The sequence below is a fragment of the Chamaea fasciata genome, unplaced genomic scaffold, assembly GCF_029207755.1.
Source record: "Chamaea fasciata isolate MVZ Bird 193981 ecotype frontalis unplaced genomic scaffold, bChaFas1.0.hap1 SCAF_21, whole genome shotgun sequence".
Classification (NCBI taxonomy): domain Eukaryota; kingdom Metazoa; phylum Chordata; class Aves; order Passeriformes; family Sylviidae; genus Chamaea; species Chamaea fasciata.
Window position 1 is genome coordinate 9,048,054 of NW_027094106.1, and position 27,511 is coordinate 9,075,564.

Here is a 27,511-nt window from a genome sequence, read left to right on the forward strand (position 1 = left end):
TTTATTTCACTTACTGGTGGTGCAAGAATTTATAACATTATGTAAATTTTCATTTGCAGGATTAAAATAACTGGAGTTATATGTAGTTTTCAACCTTTCACGTAAAGCATTGCACTTTTACAGCTAAATGCTCCTTGCTATTCACCTGTGGGTGTCCTGAAGAGAACAGGGAGAAGTTGGCATCACCAAGGACGTAGCTCTGCTTTATCTACTCCTCACAGCGTTCCTGTGAGACAGGTAAGGACCACAAACCCAATTTTATACAAGTAAAATGGTCACACAAGGCCGTATTTTACCCTAATGTTCACCCCAACAACCAACCGATGTTGTAAGAGTCTTATAATAGTAAAAGCCCATAAAAGGATCCCAACATAACTCAGATATTCCTGACAACACACTCTGGCAATCCACTGGAATGACAAAAATACAACCTCGCTGCGTTAACAGACAGAACAGCCCAAACAAAATCTCCGTCGGCTATAAAAGGTGCAAAGGAAATATCTCTTTATCATCCTCTATTTAACAGTTCACTTCATTCTGCTAGAAAGAACAAAGCCAAACAATGATTCATTTGGAAATGAAATCATCCCTACCCCCAGCAAAGGCTGACATTGTGTGGGTAAACAGTCCTGGGGTGTTCCAACATAATGTAAATAGATCGCCTTGCTACTATATACACAGCAAACAGTTTCATTTTGAAACCTGGAGGCAAAAAAACAAGTGAGAAAAATATGACCGAGCCCGAGCTCTGAAAATATTTACAGGAACAAAACCTAATCACAAGTTACCATCAATAAATTACAATTGCTAAGCAAAAGGGAAGATAAGCCAGTGCAGTCTTTTGGCCTAGGGTTGTAGCAATGATATTGCAATGCAAAAAGAATATCAGCAGAAAGATTAAAAGCAAGTTTTTTAACGTAGGGTTTACTGAAAATTGGAAAAGATGTAAGAGGCAAATCGTGATGACGTGAGTTCACACAGAAAAATCCTCCAGTTTGCCACAATCTCCTCTGAATCAGTCACTTAATCAACACCTTGTCCCAGAGCAGTGGTGCTCTCCAGGACACGGTCTCTGGCTTTATTTCCATTATGATCAGCTGCACTTAGAGGGGTGATTAAGGGACATAACAGTTATTCTTCTTGAAGAAAGCTACAAAATTAAAGTCATTCCACACGCGGAGAGCACAGAGATTATTACTGCTGTCACACAGCAGAGAGCTGACAGACAAAATCAGCCGAATAAAATTCACCAAGGGTTGCAGAGCGAGTTAGAAGTAAAGCAAAGAATTAAACCCAGAACTGCTCTTTTCTGTTTCGAGTGCTCGTTTACACTTCTGTCACCAGACTGCCGCGACTCCTCCAAACAACAATAATTTAACATTATAATATGGTAAGGAGCTGTTACAATCTGAGTAAACACATCTTAGCTCACAAATTAAAATAATCATCGGTCTCCGGCTAATCCTGCTGCCACACACACACACACACAATCCCTCTGCTGAAAGTCACTCTGGACTTCAGGGGTTTTTTACAAGTTGATGATAAATGGCTTTTTATAAAAAGCTTAGAATAGGGTTCAATATCCTGCCTGCCTTCAGCTAGGGGAACTGAAAGATTACTGAAATGAAAAAGCAGCAATAAAATTACTGAAAATATTACAGCATTTTACCAAATGGACTCTTTCAAACACAACTATTTTATTTTTTTTTCCTGTTTTTTTTAAGACATCTGTGCTAACTCCTCCACACAATCCCCACAAATTTCTCATGAAAAATGTTCATATGAAGTTTTGCAAGTTACCACCACACAGTCATAGCACATGTCCAACTTCTGCACCGGGCAAGTGATGAGGACAATCTGTGTGAAGTCCTCCAGGAATCGAAGTCACCTTCCTGCCTTAATTCTCAGCACCCATGTGCAGACTTCCAGTGGAGCTGATTGTTTGAACAGAGCTAATTTTCAGGCAGTGATGACTGCGCAGAGATCTTGAAAGAAATCTGATTAATTATCTCTCAAGACAGACATCTGCAAACTGAAGCCCCAGAACTCTGGAGACACTCCCTTAAAAGCTGCTGCCTTTCTCTCAGTGACTCGTCCATGCACGCCTGTCTCTTTCCACCACCGCTGAGCATCCTCAAACTGCTGATTCTTCTTTTATAAAGTGTCAGATCTATTCAAAACTTCAAATGTACCTCGGAGTACTGTAAAGGCAACAACTTACTGCAATTTCCCTTGATAGAAAATAGAACTGGCTGGGTGATAGCCACACAAATTGACAGTTCCTTCCTCTCCATGATGTTTAAAGGGGTTGGATGTGCCATAGCAAACCTTTGGAGCATTCCCCAGCCTGTTTCAGGCTGAGTTGCTGTACAGAGACGAGAGGAAGTGAAATGGTAGATACACAACTGTCTCCCAAGGAGGAAGAAAAGTTCAGAGCACGTTTTGGGTGCCTTCCAGTGGCTTCAGGCAGAAGAGGATGTCTCCAGAAGAGCCACGCACAAACCTTTGTTCAGAGAAGTCCAAAGAAAGGCAAAAACAGAGAGGGTTGTTCTGAGACAAGCCTGGTTCCCTTAATAATCACCAAGTCATAAAAGCGTTCCTTTGATTCAGAAATCCCACAAAGGTTCTCTCTATAGCAGAAAGCCCAGCACATAGTTGGGCTTTCACAAGAGCTCCTAATCCTGCTCATAATTAGAGAAGAGGGACTGTTCCTGGCCATTTTTAATACTCTCAGACTGGAAAAGGGTGGCTACCCCAAACAAACTGCTATTCAAACTTTCACTTCCATGGAACTTGTGACTTGAGTCTCAACAGAAAGGAGGCATAAGGATGCAGCAAATCCTGAATGCAAACAGAACAGCTTCTAGCACAGACCTCATGAAAGAGGATGGCTGAAAGGAAAGACAAAACCGGAAAAGCTGTGACACTGATCATTTTTGAACATTTTTTGAGGCTCCCCTTCACATCCTTCGAGTTTCTCCAAGGCACATCCACCACGGGAACAGGATGGACAGATCAATTCTAGCAGATCTTTTAACCTTTACAAGTTTTGGACACATTGCTCCCACACACCCAAAAAGTAGACACAAATCTGTGCCATCAGCTTCCACTGCCCTGTTCCCACATTTCTCCTCAAGCAGTATTTATTGTAGATACCCAAGATGTGCTTTGTGATCATCAAGGCCAATGAGCAATGAGAATTTTGGGCAATAAATGAATGAATTTGAATATAGTTTACTGACTGCGTGCTACATGGAAACAAAACTTGAAACCTAAAGACCCCCAAACTTTCAATTTTGAGGAGAAATTATTAACACACCTATGACAGCATCGTTTACTTATAGCAAGCTGCAAAAGCATAAATGTCTTTCTGAAGCGTTTCCACCCTGGCTCATTCCTGCAGCATCTGCAATACATGACACATTTTTGCACAATATCTACAGCACCCCGTTTTATGAAATTCCTATTGTCCTCACGATGGAAAGAAAAGGAAGGAAGTGGGTTTACCATGGAGAGGGGAGCCAGAGGGGCTGCTGGACAGGCCGGGCACGGGGCTGCAGCGTCCTCCCTGCTTGGACGTCAGCTCCTGCTCGATCTCCTCCAGCCCCGCGCTCTTCTGGAAGCGGCTCATGCGATTGACCACCCGTGGGGACATGTGGGTCCTGACACAGGGCTGGCCTCCGTAGGGATTGATGGGGAACACGTGGGAAGTGCCTCGGAGCGTGCTGACCACCACCCAGCGGCAGTCGTGGCTGAAGGAGATGTCCTGAACCTGGAAAACACGGGGGACAGGGGGATGAAGCCACCAACGTGCACACCTCCAACACCTCAAACACAAATCTGAACTGGAAATGGGAAAACAATCCCTCACATTTGGGCAATACCTTGAATTTTGGTGCATTTATCAATGAACTTAGTGTTCAGTGTATACACTGTAATTCACAGTTGCAAGCTTTCTGTACTTTTCAAAATATTCTGAGATTATGAAAACAAACCATGCTGCGAAGTGCTGCAGAAAGCCACAAGATCTTGGTGTAGTTTTCAAACAGAATTTCGTTCTAAAAAGAGCTGGGAAATTGTTTCAATTACATGTTTTGTATTTGCTTGTTTAATCTTTAGAGATTGCCCAAAAACGGGAAAAGGGAGGGATGAGAAGAAAAGAGAGAGGTCTCACCACTGGGCCTGATTTTGACAAATACTGGCACAAGTCTTATTATAGCTTAAAATGGTCACTTTTGAAGCAAATATAAAAATACAGTCAAACATTTTCCACTACGGTTACTCCTTGCATAGATCTCAGATATGAAGTCCAGAAGGATTTAATTCTCTTTTAAGTGCGCTTTACACAACGCTTTGATGGAAAGCAAATTCTTGTTCCTGAAGGAATGCTTTAAAAGAGAGATTAAAGTTTGTTTCCAAGCCCGTCCTGGCAGACAACTCAAGAAAACAAGTAGTCGAAGTTAAAATGATTTATCATAGAGAAAAAAAAGTCCTGAAACAATTCTTCCAAAAATGTTTTTAAAGGTAAAAGCTGACTAAAAGGAGCCATGGACACAAGTGGGATTTACCACGGCAAACAAACATATAGACGAAGGATTAGTTTTCATTATATTATTAAGCAGCATAAACGAAATAAAATTCTTTAAGATTTCACTGAAGCCAGTTTTACAATACACTAGGTACTCAAACTGGAGTAAACACTGATAAAATCTTGACAAATATTCCAGAAATGCACTCCAGCTATTTCAGACAAAAGCGGCAAAGTATTCATCAAAGTGCAAGTTTCCAACTGAAGCCTCGGAGATAAAAAAAGGGTTTAAGTCTTGTGACTTGTGACAAGATATTTGGTTGACAGACTGTCACACAAAATGCTTCATCAACATTACGGAGATAAACTAAAACCAGCGCTACACACCTGCTCCTTTCAGTCCCGGTGACATCCCCAAACGAGCCGCCAACCATGCAGCTCAGCGAGCTCCCCAAAACCTGACAGCTTTGGCACTTCCAGGATTCGGCTCTGACCCACCTACAGCGCAGCACTCGGAGCTCCGAGTTCGCTTACAAAGTGTTTCACCTTAACGGATTGCTCAGAAGGGATTAGAGACCCTAATTAGAGTCAGGGAAAACGATGGCACCGAGAGTATTTCAGTACCTGCTGTTGAGGTGGCAAATCCTCCTGGTCAAAACCGAACACGTGAACTGTGTAGAAACTGCCACTCTCAGTTACGACAGAACCATGAGATGACAGAGAAAAAATTCCATCTCACTGTACCACACAACAAAACGGTGTCTTTCTACTTTAATACTCAGTTTCCAGTCGGCACCCTGAGGGTTATGTTGTTTCAGAAACTACACACAACAGCCCTGGCAAATGACAACCCCAGCCAAGAAACTGGGAAACAATCACTACAGGATGTTGTTTTTTTTTTCCTCAGTGTAAACATTACACAGAAAAGAAGTATTCCCCATCTCCAGGAAGAAAGTGCGGAACTCTGTAATCCCAAATGCTCTCTTTAAAACAGTGCTCACAAACTGGCTGCAGTCAGAGCGGGCATCGTGGCCGTGGTTGCCTAAAGCATGGCTGAAACCACAAAGGCAGAAGGGTTTCAATGCTCAGTAATAACATGGAAAAAAGTGTTGAGAGAAGAGTGTGCAATGAATTACGATTTACAGGAACAGAGCTATGAAATCCTGCTCAGCAAAGAGTATTTTGGAAGCTGCTGCTCCACGTGATTCACCTATTGCTCACTGCTCTCAAACACGGCCTCGTTTGTCTTTCACTGATACACCAGGAGCAGCAGAACCACAGGCAGTTCAAGGAGGTGACTCAGAGAATATTTCCAATTCCAAGGGCACGAATTGAACACGCTCACACCAAACCGGCACAAATCCATCTGTGCGCCGCGAAGGAGCCCGGAACTCTCCAGCAGAACTGGAAGAAGGCATGGACCAGGCTGAAAGGACAATGCTCATCCTGGCAGGCTCAGAAACAACTTCAAAAATCAGCTGTGTCCATGAATAAACCCCTATAAATTACGCCCTGGGCCGTGCTGTTCCCCACCACGTTCCTGTACATTACGCCGAGTTCTCGACTGCTCAGAGTATAAACAAACTGCACAGTGGCCCATTAGTGGTTTTCAAGTTTATGCTAAGCGTTGCAATTTATTGCTGTTCTTTAGGTTAATGTACTATTATTTCATGTATTTATAATATATTTCTGGATTTGTTGTTAATTATGATGTAATGTTTAGATACCAAAGATCAATCAAGACCCCATGGTGTTTACAGATATATGTTAATAAAGTACAAAGTACACCAGATCTCTCACGATGCAAAGTTTATTCTATAGCTCAAGGTCAACGTCACATTTAATACTCATGTCTGTATTTTAAAATTTTATCTATCCTCTTCTGTCTGGACCAGTAAAGGAATTACAGACCTGAGATTTTGTTTAATTTGGGAACCCTTAAGATGTTTTCAAATTCTTTTCAGTCCTAGACTCTCTCCATCTTTCTTGCAGGTTCCCCTCAGGTACTGGAAGGCCACAAATACACCACTCCAGAGCCTCCTCTTATCCAGCCTGAACAGTCCCAATTCTCTTAGCCTTTCCTCATATGAGAGGGGCTCCAGCCCTCTAAAACATTTTGGTGGCCTCCTCTAGACTTGCTCCTAAAGGTCAATGTGCTTCCTGTCTTCTCCCACTTCCCTCCAATTACTCTTCTATGCTTCTAACTTCCACTCTTCTACTTCCCTGTGTTTGGAACATTGTGATGTAAAATCCTGCAGAAAACTGAATTAAAATGTAGTTACCACTCAGAGCCTGCCCTGAGTGACAGAGCCAGCTAATTTAATATACAGAGTCCTCCAAGGACACGGCACATGTCAACAGCTCTACTGAGGATCAGCTTTCAGTGCTGCACAGATCAAAAAATCATTTCTGATATTACAGGATGGGTTGGAAGGGGCCACAGAGGCTCATCTGGTCCAACCTCCCTGCTCCACCAGGGTCAGCCCAGAGCACCTGGCACAGGATTGTGTCCAGGTAAATCATGTAACAGCCAGAAAAACAATGCCACAATGCTGAGCCTTGGATTTCAATAATAATGACAATAAATAAAGCCCATTTTGATCTTCCTAGCACTCTTTTTTTTCTTCCTACCACCCCTCTGTCAGTCGTGTGGAGTTACACCAGGTGCAATCTGTATATTCTTGTGCATTTTACTGCATTTAATTAAACTTGGAGAGTAGGACCAGCAGTGCTGCAACAGGAACGTGACCTGTTCATGGTCACTGTGCTGTGTCACAGAGAAAAAACACCCTGATTTGAGGCACAGGACTCAAGTATTTAATTATGCTGTGCAGGGAGATGGCAGAAAGAAAAAACCAGTATCATTAAACAATGAGAAAGAGCAGCAGTCCCGAGGAGGTAAGGGTCAAAATAAATTAGCAAACTGGTCTGTATGTGAATTTTTTTGGCTGAGAGAATTAAGGAAATGATGTAGCAACCAACATAAATGAAAAAATAATAAAATCATGGTCTACATAATATGATTTATCAGACCCACACAGACCCAACTCTGTCTCCCCAAGCCCCCAGCACTGATTTCAGTTTTGTGTAAAAGCAAGGGCAGAATGTGGGCACAGTGAGAGATTCACGTGGGGCCTTTAACCCGAGCTGAGCTCTCTGTTAATAACTGAGCCTGCCAACGTGCTGCCCAGGGCTCCATCTCCCCAGGGCAGCCAAGCTACTCCTGACTGCAGCAGCTTCTTCTTGTCAGCTCTCATCCCCCACTGATCAACTTCCCAAATCAATCTTCATGATTTCAAACCTGTCCCCGCCTTCTTTCCTAGAAATAAGGAAGTCTTCCTAGCCTTACAGGGTCTATTTCAATAATTGGAGCTATGAGCATGCCACAGACAGGAAGGAATTTCTCATGGCCGTGGAGATTCACATCCAGTGTCTGGAAGTTGTCCCAATGTTTCAGTACCTGGGCACAGGGCGTGACACAACCTTGAACAGTCTCTGTGGAATGACATCACTGAAACGTGTGTGCATTCCCTGGAAAAGCCTCACATCACATGTGTTCTGCAGCAGCCAGGCTGGAACGTTTTTATCATTCCCTCTGTTTACCTTCTCTGACTGAAGTCAGCTCTGGCTGCACTTTGGGAGTGGGAATAACAAAAGTCTGACAGAGTAAAGGATCACAGAGGAGCTGGCCAGCAGCCAGCTGATGCTATCGTTACGTTTATTTGTCCTAGGCTGAGATAATGCTGTTTTCAGGGATTTTGTTTTTGCTGTTTACGATTTCAGATCAAAGAGAAAGGATCATCAGGTGACGGGCTAACTTTCATCTGTAAGTAAATGAGCTTCCTCAGTTCAGAACATGCTATGCCTTCATTAAAAACCTTCCAGAATGCTCTTGGGTAAAAATATGAATGCAGGAAGCGTTGCCTCACAATGCAAGAGCTGGAGGACAAGAAAATGTGTCCTTAACCAAAATACGCAGCACACACACGTGCACATTTCTTGTCTTTACAGCGGAACTGTGCAAGCACAGATCCTCTGAGAGGTTCAGTTCTCTCTCTGACTCAGTTAAATACAACCAGCCCTTGCAATGGACCTTCCTGGTGTTACTCAGTGCTGCTCTTTGTCCCCTTAAGGGAAAAAAAATAAAATCGAAAGCACAAGTGGCACTTCAAGGCTAAAAGATCTGATATAACCGAAACGGGGACTTTGAACGCTGTGACCTTGGGACTCAGAGAATTATCTGAGCACTTCACGTTCTGCCATGGCCATTGTCTTCACGCTTCCCTTCTGAGGCAGAGGTCCACCTTCCATCCCACCCCATCTTCATCTGAGTCACAAAAAGGAACTTTGGGAAATGTGGGGTGAAGCTCTGTCAGCCAAAACCTCACATACAAAAGCAGAGCTGATTTCAGCATGGACATTAAAATCCCACATATAACATGGCCATAATGATGATGTTTAAACAATTTATAATGGGTACTAGCTAAACAAATTCTGACACTGATAATCACTCATGTCCATCACCACAAATTAGAACTTTTTATAGCTCCAGTACAGAAGGTGACCTTTAAGACCATTGGCCTTGATTCACAGTTAGTTTTAAACCAGGGGGGAAAAAAATGAAAAAAGGTCTGGTGGCTAATGTATAAATACAGGAGGTACAGAGGCTCCCAGTGTGGGCTGCACTGAGAGTTTTACATTGAACAATCTCCAAAATTCTTGTCTAATGCTCCTCGAATGTGGAATTCACAAAACAAAAGAGCAGCACCAACAAACTCTCCTCTCACCGAACAGCTACAAGTGCTGTTATTCTAAAAGAAAAAAGTAAAACAATCTCTCATATTATATAAATATTTCAAACTGTGTGTGTTGAGAATCACAGCTACCAATGCAATGTTGTTTAATTATCCAGGGAGTTGTGAAATCCACCAACACACCTCAGACTGGTTAGAATTTTCTCCATTTTATACCATTCCAAAAGCTATACTGTTCACATCCCAAATGAAAACTGTGTGGCAAACTAGGAAAAAAAAATTTACTATGTTGATTCTGAGAATTTTAATGCAATGCTTTCACAGAGATGCTAATACTATATCCCAAAAAAACACGTATCAATAAGGGTTTCTTCTCTAAAACATGTTCTGTTTGGTTTCCAATGTGTGCCTTGAAAACAAATTTATCAGCTGTAAAAACCAGAAGAAAATCTTTGTTCCTCATGACTGAAGTCCTGTGCTTTGGGTTTCAATATTGAGTCTTTGTATGAAGGGAGAACAAAAATAACTCTAAAACATTAAACACATTAGAGAACGTGCCCAAGTAGATGGCAGAGTCTGTGTATACACACAGATCTCATTGCTCTTTGTAATAGTTATAAAAACTACTTGTTAGTACTATACGTATTATCCCAAATGAACAGTTTTTCCTAATTTCCTCTCACTTTCCAGATAGGTTATTCCCTCCTGTAGTAAACCATTGCCTGTAACAGCAATTCCACTTTTCCAGAATGGCAGCAGGAAAGGTTTAGAGCATTTAAACGACCAGAAATGTAAATTCACCCAGATCAAAACTTGATCAGCCACTGCTATGTTGAATAAAACTTTCACATTCTACTTGTTACAAAGGTAGGGTGATAAACTTGAGGGAAACTGCTCAACTCCCAGGGAAAAAAAAAAGGTTTGAAGGAACTGTAATGAGGTACCAGAACCAGCCGAGCTCCCAGTGCCAGGGTCATAATCACAGAGCCCCAGGCTGTCCCTGTCACAGTGCTTTACATCTGCCAGGCTGCCACAAGTCTGTGCTTCCCGTGTGTAATTGCATCAGCAAGTGCAATACTCATTTCTTACCCTGTGGTGACATTTTTATTCCTGTATTTAAAGCAGGTTCCTCAGCAGTTCCTCAGTGCTCCAAAGGTGAGGCTCTGCTGGTGCCCAAAAGCATCACCACGAAGGACTCAGGCAGAACTTGCTGCTGCCACAGCCACAGCCCTGCCAGTGAGAGCAGATCCCTTTTCCTCACCTCACCACCAAATCGCTTCACTGAGCATTGCTTAAAACACAATTCCAGACTTCTCCACCCTTGGATAATATCCTCACTCAGTCCTCCCTCTCTGAGAGGGGGATTTTTCAACAAGGGAAGTTAAACTGGGCAGGTTCCCCCACTGTGCTAAGAAAAGTTAATCACAGCCTCTTGATTAACTCTTCCTTTCAACTCTTTAATTGTCTGTCTGTGGCTTTTACCACCAGAGTCAGGCAAACGCTGACAGTTCCTCCACGGGCACGAGACAAATGCTGAACATGTTACATGAGAAAAGGTTAAGTGCAAACACAGCCAATAATCGGGGCTCTTTGGAGGCAGTGCCAGATCTGAATAAATCTGACAGCACCTCATTGCAAAGGGCAAGAATTTATTATTGTCCAGGTTAAACGCTCTGCTCTTATCCCTTCTGTGGCTGGAGCACAAGAAAGGCTCTTTGTGTGCTGAAACAAACATTAAAGTGCCAACATACACAGAATGTATAAGGTGTCCGGGGATTATTCTTCAGCAAAGAGTTTTAACTTACTTTGGCTTCGGTCTCTCCCCTGTGAAGTGTGTACAAATGATGGACGGCACTTTGTGATGATGACCAAGGATGTGTCAGGATTTGAAAAACATGGAAATCGTGGCCTAATGTGTCTGTGGTGACCAGCAACATCCCTGGGGGAAAAAAAAAAATAAAAGAAACACAAAAGCACAAGAGATTAATCGCTGCAAAAGAAGAGGCTTAAAGTGTCTATCTAAAAAACACTGAGTGTGGCTTACATTTGGGGTTTGGAGACAGAAGAAAACATAGAAAATTACTGAATTGAAAGGGATTCACCTCATAAAAGGAATCAGGACTTCAACTGAAATCATATTCACAGTACTACTACTTAGGTATTAATATATTAAGATAGTGTTACAACACAAATCTATAAAACCATCTGAAAAATCTGAATATTCCAACTGAATTTGAGAACTGTGTGACCAGTATGAAGCATTGAAGTGATGAATGTTACAGCAAAACCAGAAAATGTTCTTCCCTGGGCAAGCGCCAGTCTAAAAAAGATTGATGTCTCCACAATAACAACTTTTGGCAGAAGAGATGATCGAAATCCAGCCAAAACAGCCCATACCAAAACAATCCCGAAGAAGCATCTTCCTTAAAAATGAAAGAATCTCTCTGATTTATTGGTGAAAAGCAGAGTTGAGAGCTTTCAAATGAAACACTAAGTGAGGCACCAGGTTCATTGAGAACAGGTCACTGGTGGAGGTACTGAAATGATCCATTTAGATCAGCAGAACCACAGGAAGTCACATTTGCTATTTACTTTTTTTATCCCACAATGTCTCAGCCCATAACCCAGTTTTAAACACTTACAAAGATATCTGAAGTCCATTTGCCATAAATTAATACCAAAAAATAGGTATTTTTGTACATATAAGGGAAATACAGCATCATGGCAGCACTTAGGATTACAGTAACAAACTCCAGATTTATTTTTCTGTTGTTAATGAAATTTAATACATTATCACCCAAAGTAACCCTCTGACGTTTAGTTCACATCAAGTACAAAGTGACAGCAGCAGTTTAATAGTGATGTTCTAAATCATTTTCAAGGCACCCACCTATTAAAGAAAAACCAGGAATTCCCACTCAGGTTTGTTGCAACATTTCTCCACATAAAGCACAACTGAAATCTTTTATCTTGCAGGAAGAGAACTTAGTCCCCATGTTTTACACGACACTTACTCAGAGGATAAATTACTAGCTTATTTCTGCCATAAATGAGTGTCCATTGCCTTCGTTTTATTTACAGATGACACCAGGAATTGCTTTTCCTCTGCTGCCCCAGATACCAAGAGCACATATTTGAAACCTCTCACATGTTACCACTGATTTCCCACTTTATGACACTTGGAAAATTTTAGTATTAAACTGAAAGCAGCGTGCCAAGCAGCAGAGTAAAAATTAAGTGTGATTAGCTTCTCTACGGGACCACCATTTCATCACTAGATTGGCTGGCATAAACAAGAGCAAAACCAACTTCAGACATGTCAGAGGCACAGTCCCGAGAGGCTCATTTCTTCCTCCTTGTTTCAACAGTGAAGGTTTCCTTTACACACAACAGAAACACATTTGACTGTTCTGTAGGACACCCTCGATGTGATGGGAGATCTGAGCAGCATATCTAATGTCTGATGAAATTCAGCGACCCAGGACCACTGCAGTGGGGAAGGGATTGGTATCCCGAGTGTTTTCCCTCCTTGGCAATCCTGGAATCCAAGGGATTGGGTCCTTTAGGCCCAGACAGAAACATTTCAGAGGCCAAAGGCTTGGCTCAGTGTCCCGAAACCCCACCCAGGGCAAGGCAGCACCCGCACCCTGTGCGGCACCACCAGGGCACACCTCAGCTCCTCCAAAACCTCTGAAAGAAGGCTCCTGTGAAGGCAAACAGGCAATTCCAAGGCGCTGAGGCCCACCAGCAGCAAGGTACGAAATCCAAATTGCTCTGGGAGACAAAACTGCCTCCAAGCTTCCCCTCAGCTTGACCACCGAGGCTGGCAGGGCCCGGGCCCGGCCAGGCCACCCACGCTGCACCCAGGCATTTCCTGCAGCTCGCACAAACGCACCATCTCACATCTGAGCTCAGCAAGATTCCCTCCAGCAGACACACTTTTACTGTTCCCGGCTGTTCCTCCGGCCCCGAGTGTTAGAAATGAAAGGGAGTTTGTTATGGAGCTGAGAAATCCGGGAGAGCGCTGGGGTATTATGTTTGGGCGGTAAGGCATGTGAGCTGAGGTTGGGCTGGATGTTAATGTTGGCTTAACTGGCAATTTCCTTGATTTGTAGTGACTGTGTTGATAGGAAATACAGCTCAAGTTGCTCCGGTGCGAGGCAGCCAAGCCTTTCGTGTGGGATTATGCACACAATTTGCATTAATTCTGTTCTGCAACATCACAAACTACACTTCCCTTCTAGTGAAGTGTGCGGTCCTCAATAATATATTGCATTTCCAGCAGAGAAAGCTGGAAGCAAAGAGGGGTTTGTGTGCTGGAATTAGGCTGCTGCTGTTACTGGAGCGAGGATATTCCAAAACTCTAATTCAACCCAGTAAGAATTTATCTTCTCTATTCCCATGTTTGTCTCTCCTCGTGCATTAGACAGCTTTATCCAGACGTGGAGGGTGTTTGGGTCCATTTTGTGCTCTTATTCCCAATGGAAAGGACCTTGGGAGAAGCTGGAGGAGATGGAGCCATGAGATTTCTCTGAATACTGAGCAGACAAGCTCTGCAAACAGGTGTTTTTTCTTTCCCCAAGGCTTGAGAAGTGTTTAATAAATACAGACCCAGGGCTGAGTGCACCCAGAGATCCCAGCAGAGCGTTCTTCGTGTGGATCCCAGCGCACAGCACGGCGCACAGAAGATGGTAAAAAAAAAACCCCAACTAAATCCACCAAAAATCTGTCTGGAACTGGAGACAAAAGGCTGTGTAATGATCCTGAGCCAGTGAAAACACCAGGATCACCGTCCTGTGCTGTCCAAGCAGTCCATGGGTGTTCAGCTCAGCAGGATCTGGTTTCCAGCGCTGGCGAGAGCCGCAGGTGTCTGCGGGCAGCACAAGGAGGGTGTCACCCCCCTGCCGCTCACAGGCTCCTGCCCAACCCCACAATGCTTCTTTAGGCAGAGCAGGGCTCACTCTGGGCACAAACACCAAAACCTGTGGCCCCAGAAGCCGTGGTGGTCCCTGTTTGTTCCCTTGGTGACACCTGGGATCCCAACGGCCGCAGCCGTGACATCCGCTCGCCCACCTGCAGCTCCGAGCAGCTCCAGATGATGCTGCCAGCTCTTGGTTCCACGTGTGCTTTGCCTTTGGGTTTTCTGGGTTTGGTTTGGGGTTTCTTCTCTCTGGTTTTGCTAACTTGAAGGAGTACAGAAGTGAAAGATAATACATTTGTGGCTGGAAAGGAATTGATTTAAAAATAGAAAGATGGGTGGTATCTGATTTGGCAATTTATGTCTAATCTAAACTCCTGCTGCCTGTCTCATTTGGAATAAATGCATTTATTAGATGAAAGCCCAGGGAAAACAGGCCCTTCACTTGTATTAGACGCTCTTTTTCAGTAAGTTAAAGGAGGACTTTTCACACCCACATTTACATTTGAAGCACAAATATATTCTGGCGGGACTTGTATCAACACGGAGGTCCCAAGCACAACACCACAGATGGGAAAGAACTTGTATTTATAAAACTGCATTTTGAAATCTCTTCCTCGCTCCTGTTATTCAAACAATAAATCAGCCATGTTTCAGAACACTGGGCCGGGGTTTGTGGTGGGATTTTCCAGCTCTCATTACTTCACACTGAAGAATCCCAGTTTTCCATTATCACGGCTCAGCCATTTCATTTCTCTCTCCATCTCCTTGCAGCATCCCAGCAGGAATTCCTAATTCCAGGGGAGAAACACGACCTGGAATCCTGGTCCTACCTCACTTTCACTTTCAAGTGCAGGAAACTTCAGCTCAAGCTCCTTGAGAGGCCTTGTGACATTTTCCCAAAAAGTTGTTTAGATGGAAATACAGGTTAAAGCCGTGCTAAGTTCAGTCCAAATGTTTTCTCTGATGAGGGACTTTATGGGTGAATAATCAGAGATGAAAAGTGAATAATTCTTGAGGATTTCCTGCTTATTTTTCAAACTGGCATTAATCCCTGTTTAACAGATAACAGCTGAAATCCATTGGAAGTCTTGCATACACAGGACCCAGTGGAAATTTATGTGTAAACCAGACTTTATTTAGTATATACCTCATTGCAAAAATTCTGATTTTGCTTATCCACAGTGCGAGGGTGCAGCCAGATTAAATTAATGACTGTTTTACTGTGTGGTTCTTTTAAATCCACAGAGATGATTAAAACCCAGTTCCAAAGGAACAGATATCCTAGATGGGGGGGAAAAAAAAAATTAGCAAAGCTTTGTTTTACCTGCCCTAATTTACAGCTTCCTACTTTTCCTGCATTCTGTTTGGGGAAACAATCAGCTCCTTTCAGGACAGAAATAAAACCACGAGGAATATATGCATAAAAGGAAAAACTAGTACAGATGTAGACTGTGGGTTAAGAGCTATTTATGCAGTATCAGAAGACTAAACCAGACTCTGGCCTGGCCATAAACTAAGCCCACGCCCTAAATGAGGTGCCAAGCCACAAAAAGCATTTGCGTCAACTGGGAATACAAGGAAAAGAAGGACTTCTAATTATAGGGCCTGGAAGCGGAAGGCCGGAGCGATTGGGAGCCGAGGCTGCGCCGTGTTTATCTCAGAGCTTCCTCCCCTCGGACTGATGAGGCTTGGCCCCAGGGTGGGACTGGAGCTGCCCATGGGACACGGGGTTCTCAGCTCCTGGCAGTCCCGGGGGCAAATTAGAGAGCGCTGGGCAGCCCTACCACATCCTATTTATAACACCTCCCTAATTGCAGAGCTGTTGATTGCGTGCATATAAATGAGCTGTCTGCACGGCTTGGAGCTTCACCAGGTTTTCAGAGGGTTTTCCACCTCCCCAGACTCTGCCAGAAGTCCACACCTTCAAGGTGTTGTTGAGTTTCTTTTCAAAACACCGAGGGCACAAGGGCTGGGAATGAGGCACACACCAGCGTGGAGGAAATGTGGATGCATGGATTAACTGGATTTAGGAATGCAACCCTCACATTTCCACGCCCGGCCACGGAGAGACCAGTCCAGCCACTGCACCAACTCGCCGCTGGTCCAAAAAGCGATTAAAAATATCAACTTCTCACACTTCACTTTGGAAATCTGAACTTGGATGCCATGCAAGGTTGGTGCTGAGCTTTGGAGGTTCCCAAAGGGAGCCACCGTGACTTAGAGCTGCTCCTGGTTCAATCCATATGGATTTCTCCTGGCATTGCCACCTTCCACAGGCTCACTGGGACAGGATTCCTGTTCCTCTGCAGCTCCCTGGGCTGAGCAATCACATTTATGTGACAAAGTTTATGTGGCCCATGGTTTTCTGAGGCATCAGGCCTGACTCAGGAACAGCAGCCCTATTTATACCCACTTAACTCCTCTCCCAGGCAAGTGAAAACACAGCCAAACGTCAGAGCTGCTCAGCCCCTGGGTAATCCCAAGTGGACCGTGTGCTACAGTTCCAAAACTGAGTCTCAAAAAACCTTAACTAAATAATGAAATTCTGATTTTAGCAAAATCCGCCGCAAAATAAACGCAAGCACGTAAAGATTTAATGTAAATATTTTAAAAATCCCAAGAAGTCAAAAGAAAGAGAAGCAAAATAAAATACTATTTTGTGAATAAATAACTCCCTGTGACTCTTCTAACTCCTAAAATAATCCACGGCTACAGCTCTTCCTTCACAACCAACCCAAAATGCAATTCTTGATGGAGCCATCAATCCTCAAGGATTCCTCCTTTTGGTGACAGGGGACACAGGGACACAACATTTGTGACCGCAGCTCATCAAACTGCTTTAATTTCAACCTATTTGTCTTCCAAGGCGATAATTCAAGTTGAAAACCAGAAGAAAATGAACAGAAAAACTGAAGAATCATTCTGTCATTAAATAATTATGGCTTGTTTTACTCTCCAGGAGCGTTTTCCTGCCCACTTTCTCTGTTCAATGGGAAAAATCTTGTGCAGAGATGTTCCAATTTCACCCTCTTTTAACTATTAACTCAAGGCCACCGTCACATTTCAATATAGAACATTAAAATAATCAGAGCAATTTCAGGTCTGTTAAGGGTGCAGTCAGGCATCCCAAGGGGGACACAGTCTAATCTGTTTTACTGCTGGCCCAACATTAATTTTCCCGTTATTAATGGGTGGAAAATCTCTTTTGTAGCCAAGGAAGCGTAATTATTTTAAATTTTCGATGTCTTGCACTTCACAGCTCTCAGCTGCCAAGCTGGCAGGAGCAACACTTCTGGAAAGCAGATCATTTATTTACCACACTTAAAAGAAAAAAAAAATCTCCAGATATTTATAAACCAGCACCATTTTCTAGCTGTTTACTATTTGAGAATCTTATGTGAAAACTTTCCTCCTTGACACTAGAATTGGAATGTACCTGCCCCATCCCATCGGTTTAAAAGCTGGTCCTACTCCCAAACTGAGTGTGGATTTAGCTATAGCTACAGAAATGTTTTAATTATTGTATTTTCAGTTTGTTTTAAGGGCTTTTATTGAGAAACTATTGTGTCTTTTGCTCCCTGTAGAAGGGTGAGAAGCCAGGATCGAGTCCTGCAGCTGGAAAACCCCTCTGTGCTGCATCTGAGAAAAGCTTTTACTGGGAAAAGCTGCCCCAGGAGAAGACCACCAGGAAGCTTAGGTAACAAAATGTCCTTTTCAGAGGCTCCAAGGCTATTTACTGGCCTTAACAAATTGGCAATTGAAGCAGAAGATCTACAAAAATCAAACAGAGGACAATTCTCATCTTTCCTGGCTGCCCACAGGGTTTGTTGTAGACACAGCTCTTGGCAGTGCAGCCTGAACTTCTCAAACCAGGAGTGAATGATTTAAACCACCTTTGAACAGACAGGAAAACTTCTACACTTCACTTGCCTCCTAAAGCAGACACAGGGGATGGAGATGTTTGGATGGATGCTGCTGGAAATCCCATCTGGAGCCCAGGAGGCCGTGTCCAGGTCAGGCTCTGCACTGACCACAGGACACCACAGGAATTGGGATCCCATCACAACCCCCTGCTCTGGTGGGCTCAGAAGCTCAGCCCAGCTTCCAAAATTATTCATTATTGCTCTGCATCACTCCAGGCTCCCACGGAACGTGGAACTCCAGAGGAAGAGCAGCAGTGTCCCCATGAAGATGTCCTGGCATCCTCCAACACCAAACTCAAGGCTCCAACACCAAGACTCCAGAGTTACTGGTCACATCTAAACTTTAGAACTGATTTCTCTACACTCTATTTCATCTATAAATTGTGAAAATGACATCTCCACAGGTTTTCACGTTCCACTTATTCCCACATTGCACCCTCGAGGCCTCCTGCCCCAAACACACCTTCCCTGGGGAGCCCAGAGGATCTGGTCCTTCCTCCCCTCTGCAGGGGCAGCAGGGAGAAACTTCATGGGCTGAAAGAACAGACTGTGGAGAACTTGCCCACGTGTAGACAACAATGGATTTAGCAACTCAGCTTTAGCACGAATAAAACATCCATAATTTGCTTCTAAGTGTGGTGAAATAAAGACAATTGACTGAAACAAAGCTGCAGCTCAGCAGATTTAAAAATTACTCTCCCAAGTGCAAGTAACAATTCCTGTAATACGGAGAGATGTGGATCATTTACACATAAGTTGGTTTTAATTATCACACTTCATAAAAGCCTTTATACCTCTGATCTGTCCAAATGACGGGAGGATTCTGCTCTTTTCTAACACAATAAAAGATCTATAAAGGCATCCTCCCAAAACTCAGACCTGAGCACCTGTGCAGCTCCTGTGCTGAGACACGATGGAATTCAGGGATTTATCAGCCCCAGAAAGTGAAATTTTCAGTGAATCAGAGCAGTGTTCCCTGTTTGCCTGCCCAGCACAGCTCTGTGCTCTGGTGCAGCCACACAGACACCGCCTGAAATGAGGAGTAAAAGTGGGATTTCAGAGCAAGCAGCAGCCAAGGACAGAATCAAAAGGCACCTCTTGTTTTGTTCTCTGTAATGAGCTCAGCCTGATTGCCAAGAGACCACTGGAGAATGGGCTGGGATGATGTTCCAGCCCTGGCTTCAAACAAAATCCTGCCTTGATGTTAAATAAAGAGCACAGAATCCTGGGCTAAGTGCTGCTCTCACTGGAGGCAGCTGAGGGAAGAGTTCTCTGCTGCTTTGTCCCCATCCCTCCTGCAAACCTCCCCCGGCCCACAGCATCTGCAAGCAGCCAAAAATAACACCACTTAAACAAGTGTTTTGCCATTGAACACCATTAGCTCTAAGTGTCACTCTCTAAATTACTGTCAGCCTGAGCAAACCAAAGAATTTGATCATTACGGAAGTATCCAGCAATTTGCAAAAATATCCTTCCTTTTGAAAAAATCACAAGTTAATTTGGTTTTGCATAAACATTGTGCTGCCCTTCAAATTTACACAATCCTAGAAACTCTCTCAAGGAGGCATTTATTCAATATCTATACACCATTCTAATTGAAGCAGCTGTATTTATTTCACTTATTTATTTCATTTCATTAGCATCGCTCCACTTTAGGTACCATCCTTCTTCCAGAGCACAAAGCAAAATGAGTGTTCTGGAATCGAGGATTCTCAGTTCACTGCACAGAGCTCCACAAAAATTTCCCTCCCCAGAAAATCCAGGCAGATGATAATACAGCTTTTCTGTCACAAACTCCCAGTGAACTGCACTGCACTGTTAAAGAGTTCTGACACAACAGATGGGGTGTCAGAATGACACCACCTGGTCAGCAAAAGTGAAAACATAAATGACAGACATTTAGTTTTATTCTCTGAAATGTGACTTCACCCTCCTGATCTTCATGGCATTTGCTGAATTTTAGAAATTGTTAATTTAGGCAAGGGAAGCTGTTGATTCCCTGATCATTTCCCTGAGTGCTGCTGCAACCAGAACATTATTTACCTACAGATAATAGAATGTTAATTGTCAGATTGATAAGATCGATTAATACACAAGGTTTGCAGTTGTCCCTGCTGCCCACAGTGACTTTAATTTATTAAGAGAAAGGAGAGAAATTGGTACTTATGAGGAGTTTTCTTGCAAGTCTTTTCAGGTTTTAGTTGATCTCACTCAGGAGAGAGGGTGAGATCACAACCTCTTCATTAGCAAACAAATAATAAGTTACTTTAAAAACCAGTGGAACCAAGTTATTTCTGTATTCATGGAGAACTACAATTTAATCCAAATGCTGATCCTCTGGATACCTGAGGATCACAACATGTGGGCACCTGGCTGGCAGGATCCCAGCAGACAGGGATTCCTCAGCAGGGGAAGAGGGACTGAATCTCCTCCCTCCTACCACAGTAAAAGAGTTGCTAAAATTTGAGATTCCCAGAGAAAACAAATTACACATCCAACACTCCACAGAGCAGGTCACCTGCAGCGTCCCAGTGGGACCAGCAATGCCTCCAAAGCCATGGGACACATTCCCATGGGATTTTACTGCCTTTCCATCTATCCCAAGAACCAGAAAAATCTCTTACCACTGGGGTTAAAGGCCATGCAGCAAATGGGCTTCTCGTGAGCAGGGAAATGGGCCACGATGCCATCACTGTCCGAGTCCTCGCTCACCAGGACCTGGGGAACAGAGCACAGCCCACGATTAGCAGGGAAAACCACTCCAGAGGGAAATTCCCAATTTCCTGACACAGGGGCTGCTTTGTGAGGTGGCACATTGACAGTGTAACTGCATGGCAGCTGAACACCAACAATCCTTGGGAATTTCTCTCAGACACAGAGACATGAGACCTGCTCTAATAACCACAAAGGATTATCCACTTCATGCCTGGATTTCCTTTTCATTTATCCTATTCAAATTAGGGAAAAGAGAAAAATATTCCTCTTTTGCTCCATGAATTATTGCTGACTGCACAAGAGCTCGTTGCGCCGTGCTGTGCAGGAAGCTCCATTTGAGGTTTCTAATAACAAAATCACTTCCTAGAAAGAAGAGGGAATATTTAACCCTTCCATAAATCAGTATTTTGATCCCAAGTACATAAGGCAGATCAGATCAAAGTGGGTTTGCTTCCCATGGGTGCCTCAGGTGGGAACAGCACAGCTTCCATCCTGCTGTCAGTGGTGCTGGAATTGAGATTTCCAATATGAGGTAAGACAACTACAAAGGTTGTTATCCAAAAATCAGGCCCTCACAAAATGCCTTCTACTGAACAAAAAAAGGAATGAAAATACAGGAGAGAGTTTTCACAACTCTCAGTGGAAAAGGAAATACCTGGACTGAGATTTGTGTTGCGCAGCAGCTCCTGGGGAAAGAGACAAAGGATGAACCTTTGGGGTTTTAAACGAAAGCAAATTGGAACCTGATAAAATTCCTGGGCCAGTCAAACTAAAGCTGAGTGTGAGGACACACAAAGGGACAAAATATCTAAGTTTAACTGCATGAAAAGCAAAGATATTCCTAGACTGATAGAAAAGAACCAGACGGTGTGTGGACAAGTCCACGCAAGAGCTGTAGGAGTATTTTATTCCCTGATTACATCATCCTAAAAGCTGAAAAAAGTAAAACAAAAAGGAAGATCTGTGAGAAAAGGACGTGAAAAACGGGGATTTTGTGGTGAGCAAAAACCATCTCCTTACTGAGACAGTGCAAAACCACCCTGAATAATTTGTCTGCCTCTTCCAAAATAATCTGCAAGGTTTTTAATACTTCCTATCCCAAACAGATATCAAAATAATTGGAAGATATTTTTCCTCTTGAGAGGAATCCGTTTGGAGCAGCCTGGGATGGGGCTGGAGAGGCCTGGGCCTGCCTGGCTGGCAGAGCCCACAGCTCTGGCACTGTCACAGCACAATTATGGCTTTGCTCTCCCTCGTCAGCATTTCCTGCTCCTTCCAGAACCACCAAACCAGAGGCTCTGGAGATCTTCTGAAAGGTTTGCAAAGCAGCCCAGCTCTCTGCCTCAGCCTGAGAAACTCAGGCACTCCCAGCCTGAATTATCACAGCTCCCACTCCCAGGCAGCTGGGCTCAGCCTCAACACTTTGCTCTAATTAAAGAGAAATGATAATCACAAACTAACACCATAAACCAGCTTTACGAAGAATTTTTCTGCAGGTCTAGGCTGTTAAATAAAAAGATTCCATCAGAAATGTGCTGGTATCACAGGATCTAAGTCATTGCTAGAAACAGTTGTATAGGATATTTCATGCGCTGCCTCTTCTACAGGATTCATTCAACACGGCTTTATTGGAGAAAAAATAAAAATGATAAATGCACTGCTGTTATCAGCCCCGCAATATAAACCCCTGTCCAACAGGCAGGAACACTGGATGGCAACCTGATCCTTAAATATTTTTCCTCTGGAAATACGATACAAAGCAAAAAGTCACAACATTAAAAACTGCAAAACAGCTTAGACTTAGAAAACTGGAGAACTGAAAAAAGGCCAAATCTCTATTTGTATGTGATGTTAGCTGATCCCATGCTTTCAGTTCTTTTGTCATTTACTGCTTAACAATCTCTCCTTGAAAAAAAAAAAATGCTCCAAAAGGAGTTTTTCAAGACCTTCCCCTTTCACTGTAAAAGCTGATTTTTCAGGAACAGCAGGGTAGCCTTTGCAGATTCAAATTCAAAAATGTTCATCTCCTGTACGAACCAAGTAAAGCAAAATAAAAGCCAACAAAACCAACCACAAAAGCGCCCTCAGCACTCAAAAATTTGGAAATCCTGGGCAGTGGAGAAAGAGACCCTCAGGGCTCCTTTCTCAGCACCTGATGGGTGGCACTGCCTATGGCAGAGTGGACTGAACTGGCTTTGGGAACACACGAGGAAACAACTCTTGTGCGTGGAGAGATGAAAAAATATTCTTCCTCTTTTTAAAATCATCATGAAGAAATAAATCCTCTAGGAACAGAGGAAACTACTTTTTTACATCACCAATCTCTATGGAAACCTTCAGGATTTGTCAGGTCCTCCCCCTGCTTTTCTGCACTGCATTTGAGGATAACAAATATCACTTTTTACAATTCCAACACTACAAAGGAAGGAGGGGAAAAAAAACCTCCAAGGAGTTGGACTTAACTCCATCATCAAGCAAATGTCCCTCCCAAAGAAGCCACTAAAGCAAAGCCTGGTCCCCATCCCAGTTCAGAGCCTGCACAGCTTTAAATCCCAGCGGGATTTTCCCTTTCTTCCAGAACTTCAGGAAATCAAAATGACACTGATACAACACCCAGTGCTCTAGGAACACCAAACCAGCACCTCCAGCCAGCTGAGGGCTTTGTGCCCCTGAAAACAGCAGAGTTGGGAATTTTTCCTGGAAATCAAAACCGAGGGACAATTTCCCTAATAACACATGTAAAGGCTGTCAAGGAGCTCGGGGGAAGCGGATCGTTCTCCTTCCCAGAGCGTGCAGAGCCCACAGGAATCCCGAGGCTGCAATTTTTCCCCTCCCAAACAGGCTTCCTTCTCCAAGGTAGTGGCTTCTAACCACTCTGCTCAAAATCCTTCCAAAGTCTCTCATTGAGAAAAGTTCCGAGATCTCGGCATTGCCCTGGTGATCAGAGTCACTGAGCTTCAGCAGGATCCTCCTTGCAGAGCTCCCAACCCTGAGACTTTTCCACCAAGACTCCTCCTGAACGAGCCCTCAGCTGCTCCTGGTGCCCAAAAACAATTTATCAAGAGCTGCAACAGGATCTTCCCCAAAACCTGCCCAGCAAAAGAGCCCGTGGCTGGACGTGCTGAGCCAAACCAGCTCCCAAAGCAGCTCTGTTACTCTGAAGTTCATCAAAGATTCATCAAATATTTTCTCTCACCCTGAAAGAAGAGACCAAGCGCTGAGGGCATGGTTGCATTTACGACCAGCCAACAGTGTTTGCTTGGAGGGCAGGAGATAACTGCAGCCAGAGCTTTTCTCTCCATGCCATATTTTCCTTCCTCCGTGGTATTCTCAGTGCTGCTGAGCAGAAGCCACTCGTAATTATGACTTTAATTATTTTAATCTTTAAAGGCAAATTACACCACTTATCCCAGTGGAGACATGTTTTTAAATAAAACATGAAAGTAACACAAATAAAAATGGACCCAAATCTAATCAAGCAGGTCCTACTCTTAATACAATTAAGGAAAGAGTAATCCCATCATCATAAAAACAAATAGGTTTGGCAATAATTATGAATATGAATATTGTATAACGAATATTTGCTGTACACTTGAGATCCAAAATGCTTGAAAGGGCTGGAGTTTGATTCACAAAGAGCCTCCCCCAAGTCACAGCCAAGGTCAAACTTCAGTGGAAAGGGGCTAAAAGTGATAGATCTGTGGCATTAACTACTGCACTCCTTTTAATAGAATCCAGCATAAACTCAAACCAGCCTCGCGCTCAGCCTGAACCATTTATCTGAGACAAAAATGTCTTCTTGACAAAAACCAGATCTCCTTTAATAAAAGTGAGGCAGACAGTATTATGCTCTGAGGGAATCCTGTTGCTCTTTTTATATTTCTGTATAAAAAGAATTCTTCCGTAATACACGGAGATATCAAAAGTGAAGAAAATTGAGGCCAAACATCTGAGCATCAGGACATCAGATCAGCCTCTGCCAAAGCTGCTCCGAAAATAAAAGCCCTGGTGTTAATGACCAGTGGAATTATGTCCGTAGTTAAAGTTTTATTATTGAATATGCTTCACTCTTGGAGCTTCTTGTTGCTTCAGACCGAAATTTCACAACAATTCCTGCTCCTGATAAGCATCTTGATTTGGTTCAATTGCAATCAACTCCTCACCAAATGAAAATGAACTTTGGGAACTGTGGCAGGCGGCTGCTTTTTCTCCCAAAAATTCCTCTTTAATGCAATAAAAAGTTAATGGGGAACAGAAAAAAAAAAAAAAAAAAAAAAAAAAAAGAAGCCCTGATGATATTTTAAAACATAAACAGATCAACATGTCATCTTATTTTGCTGAGCTGTTTTGAAAATATTCCCCCCAACGGTCCTGAGTTGTGGATTTCACCCATCGCAGCCCCGCTGAACGCACCCAGAGTCCAGCTTTGGGTTTTGAACTGGCCACATCTTTCTCTGTCAACCAACTGTTAGATGTTGAACAGATTTACATTCTGCCCCAAAACTGGTGACTCTGGAGCGAGGTCATTATTGCAGCCTGCACGTGGGTGGCCCAGTGGATGAATTAATTAAGAATACAGAAACAAAGGTCGAAAGAAAATAATTTTTCTTTCGAACCCAAGCCAATAAAGTCTTACACATTTAATTCCAATTACTGAAGAAGAGGACATCTGTACAGCTTTAGGTTTATCCATTTCAGCTAATTAAGGGATTCAAATAAATAGTCCTTCCATCTAACTGAAAAGTTTGCTAACACTTCATTAGAAGAAAGTTTAAACAAGCACACAACCTTGTTAACATATTTTGGTTCACCACAAAGTTACTTGGGCATCTCGATAATTATTTTTATTCCTTTTACAAATATCTCCTGACAGCCAATGTCAATAATTCTGCATTCCCCTGCATTTATTTAATTACCTCATAATTCAAATTTTCTTAAAGTAGCACCAATTCTGAAAGTAGGAGCTATCACATAAACAACTGCTGGGGATGAGAGTTTCCTACAATATCCACATTCATAAGGTTTATTAAAAATACTTCCCTGCAGATTTAATCCTGCAAGGTGACATTAGGAGAGTTCTTTGGTCTTCACTTGTGGATTTTTCCGTGGTGAGTTGGCATTTCACCCTCTGCCCTGGCAGCACAGGGCAGTGAATGAGACACATCGAGCTCCCCCTCACATCCCTCGTATTTAATGCCTTTGAAATGGGAGAAATTATAAAAAATTAATGAAAAATATAGTTAGTCCTCCTGGTTTGTGTCCAAAACATGTCCCTTCATCATCCTCCTGGCACAGAAATTGTTCTGTTTGTACACATGCACAGAGCAGCTCAGTCCATCTTTAGAACTTGTGTGCTGTGCTTGAAATAACTGAAAAAAGTACTTGGGTCATTAATTTGCAAAAGTTTAGACACATTTATTTAAAAAAAAGCGCTTCCCCACTCAAAAAAAAATACTTCTCCTCCAAAATGATGTATTTGCCTGCCTTAGATTTATTGTTGTCTTCCGTTTTCCTTCTCTTTTTAAAACAGATTTTGGTTTTACTCTTTCTTATCTTACAGGCATATTTTATGACTTGAAAAATGTCTCTTTCACTGCAACACCCAAAATTCTTAGTCAGGCTGTGCAGGTGATAGAAATCTTGATTGACCTGAAGGATGTGAGGTATTTATTTTCTATTAGGAGGGCACTGATGATGAGAAAATAATTCCTCCCTGCTTCTGAAATTCCCCTCAGTTGTGACAAGGCTGAATGGGATTCAAGGCTTTCCAAGTGTTCCTTTAGCACAGAAAATACTTGGTTGGAATTTTTAATTCAGGGTTTCCCAGTGAGTGGAGGATGAGCCATGAACATCCCAAACCTGGCAGCTCATCCCAGCAGGAAGGGTTTGTTGATTCCACTCAGAACTCTTTATTTTCAGGAATCCTGAAAAGTGGGGTGAACAAACAAGGAAAAATCCTTCCACTGAGAGTGGTTCAGCCCCACAGGAAAGTGGAGCCACCATCCCTGGCAGGATTCAAACAACCAGCAGATGTGGAATTTGCTTTCGTGGGAATGGCAGGATTCAGTCAAAGGCTGGACTTGATGACCTTGCAGGTCTTTTCCAAACTTACTGATTCTGTAAATCTGTGATTCTATAGACCAGCAACTTTAGAAAAACCACTGAAAACAGTTTCAGTGGACCTGGCATCACCAAGCTGCCTCACCACCCCTGCAGCTCAGCCACAGGGATGACAGAGCTCAGGTGACCACTCCCGGCAAACTGATTTTCCACAGGAGAGTGAAACAAGGTCGGAAATTCCCTTTCTCACACCTTTGGGATGAGCTCCTCATGCTGCCACATCCACTGCAGTCCAGGGCAGCCACCATCAGCTCAGGGAGATTCTCACCTCGTTGGAGAGGTCAGAGGAGCTAAAACTTCCCTGAATTCTGCCACACAGCCAGCACATCCACCCTGGCATTCCTTGCAGGAATTCTCCTGTCAGCACACAGCATCACATCCCTGCCAGGCTCCTCGGGACACGCCAAGATCCCTGCCAAAATCAGGATCCACCAGCTCACATCTGCACAAAAACTGACATTTCCACTGGAAACAGAGCTGGAGGTACAGGAAAAGACTCAGAGCACCCAGGACACTCCTCACAGCCGAAGGTTCAGTCCTGGCAGTGTGG

General features: G+C 43.3%; 1 protein-coding gene across 3 annotated transcripts in view; it reads right to left on the reverse strand.

Moving 5' to 3' along the window:
* The window catches only part of BCAS3 (BCAS3 microtubule associated cell migration factor), a 295,288-nt gene that overhangs the window by 211,571 nt on the left and 56,206 nt on the right, over positions 1-27,511 (reverse strand). For all 3 annotated transcript variants that reach the window (XM_066202147.1, XM_066202146.1, XM_066202145.1), the window contains 3 exons: positions 20,751-20,844; positions 11,088-11,221; positions 3,508-3,772 (listed from right to left, as the gene is read on the reverse strand). In XM_066202147.1, the coding sequence (XP_066058244.1) occupies positions 3,508-3,772; positions 11,088-11,221; positions 20,751-20,844 (493 nt within the window). The remainder of the gene's footprint in view (positions 1-3,507; positions 3,773-11,087; positions 11,222-20,750; positions 20,845-27,511) is intronic.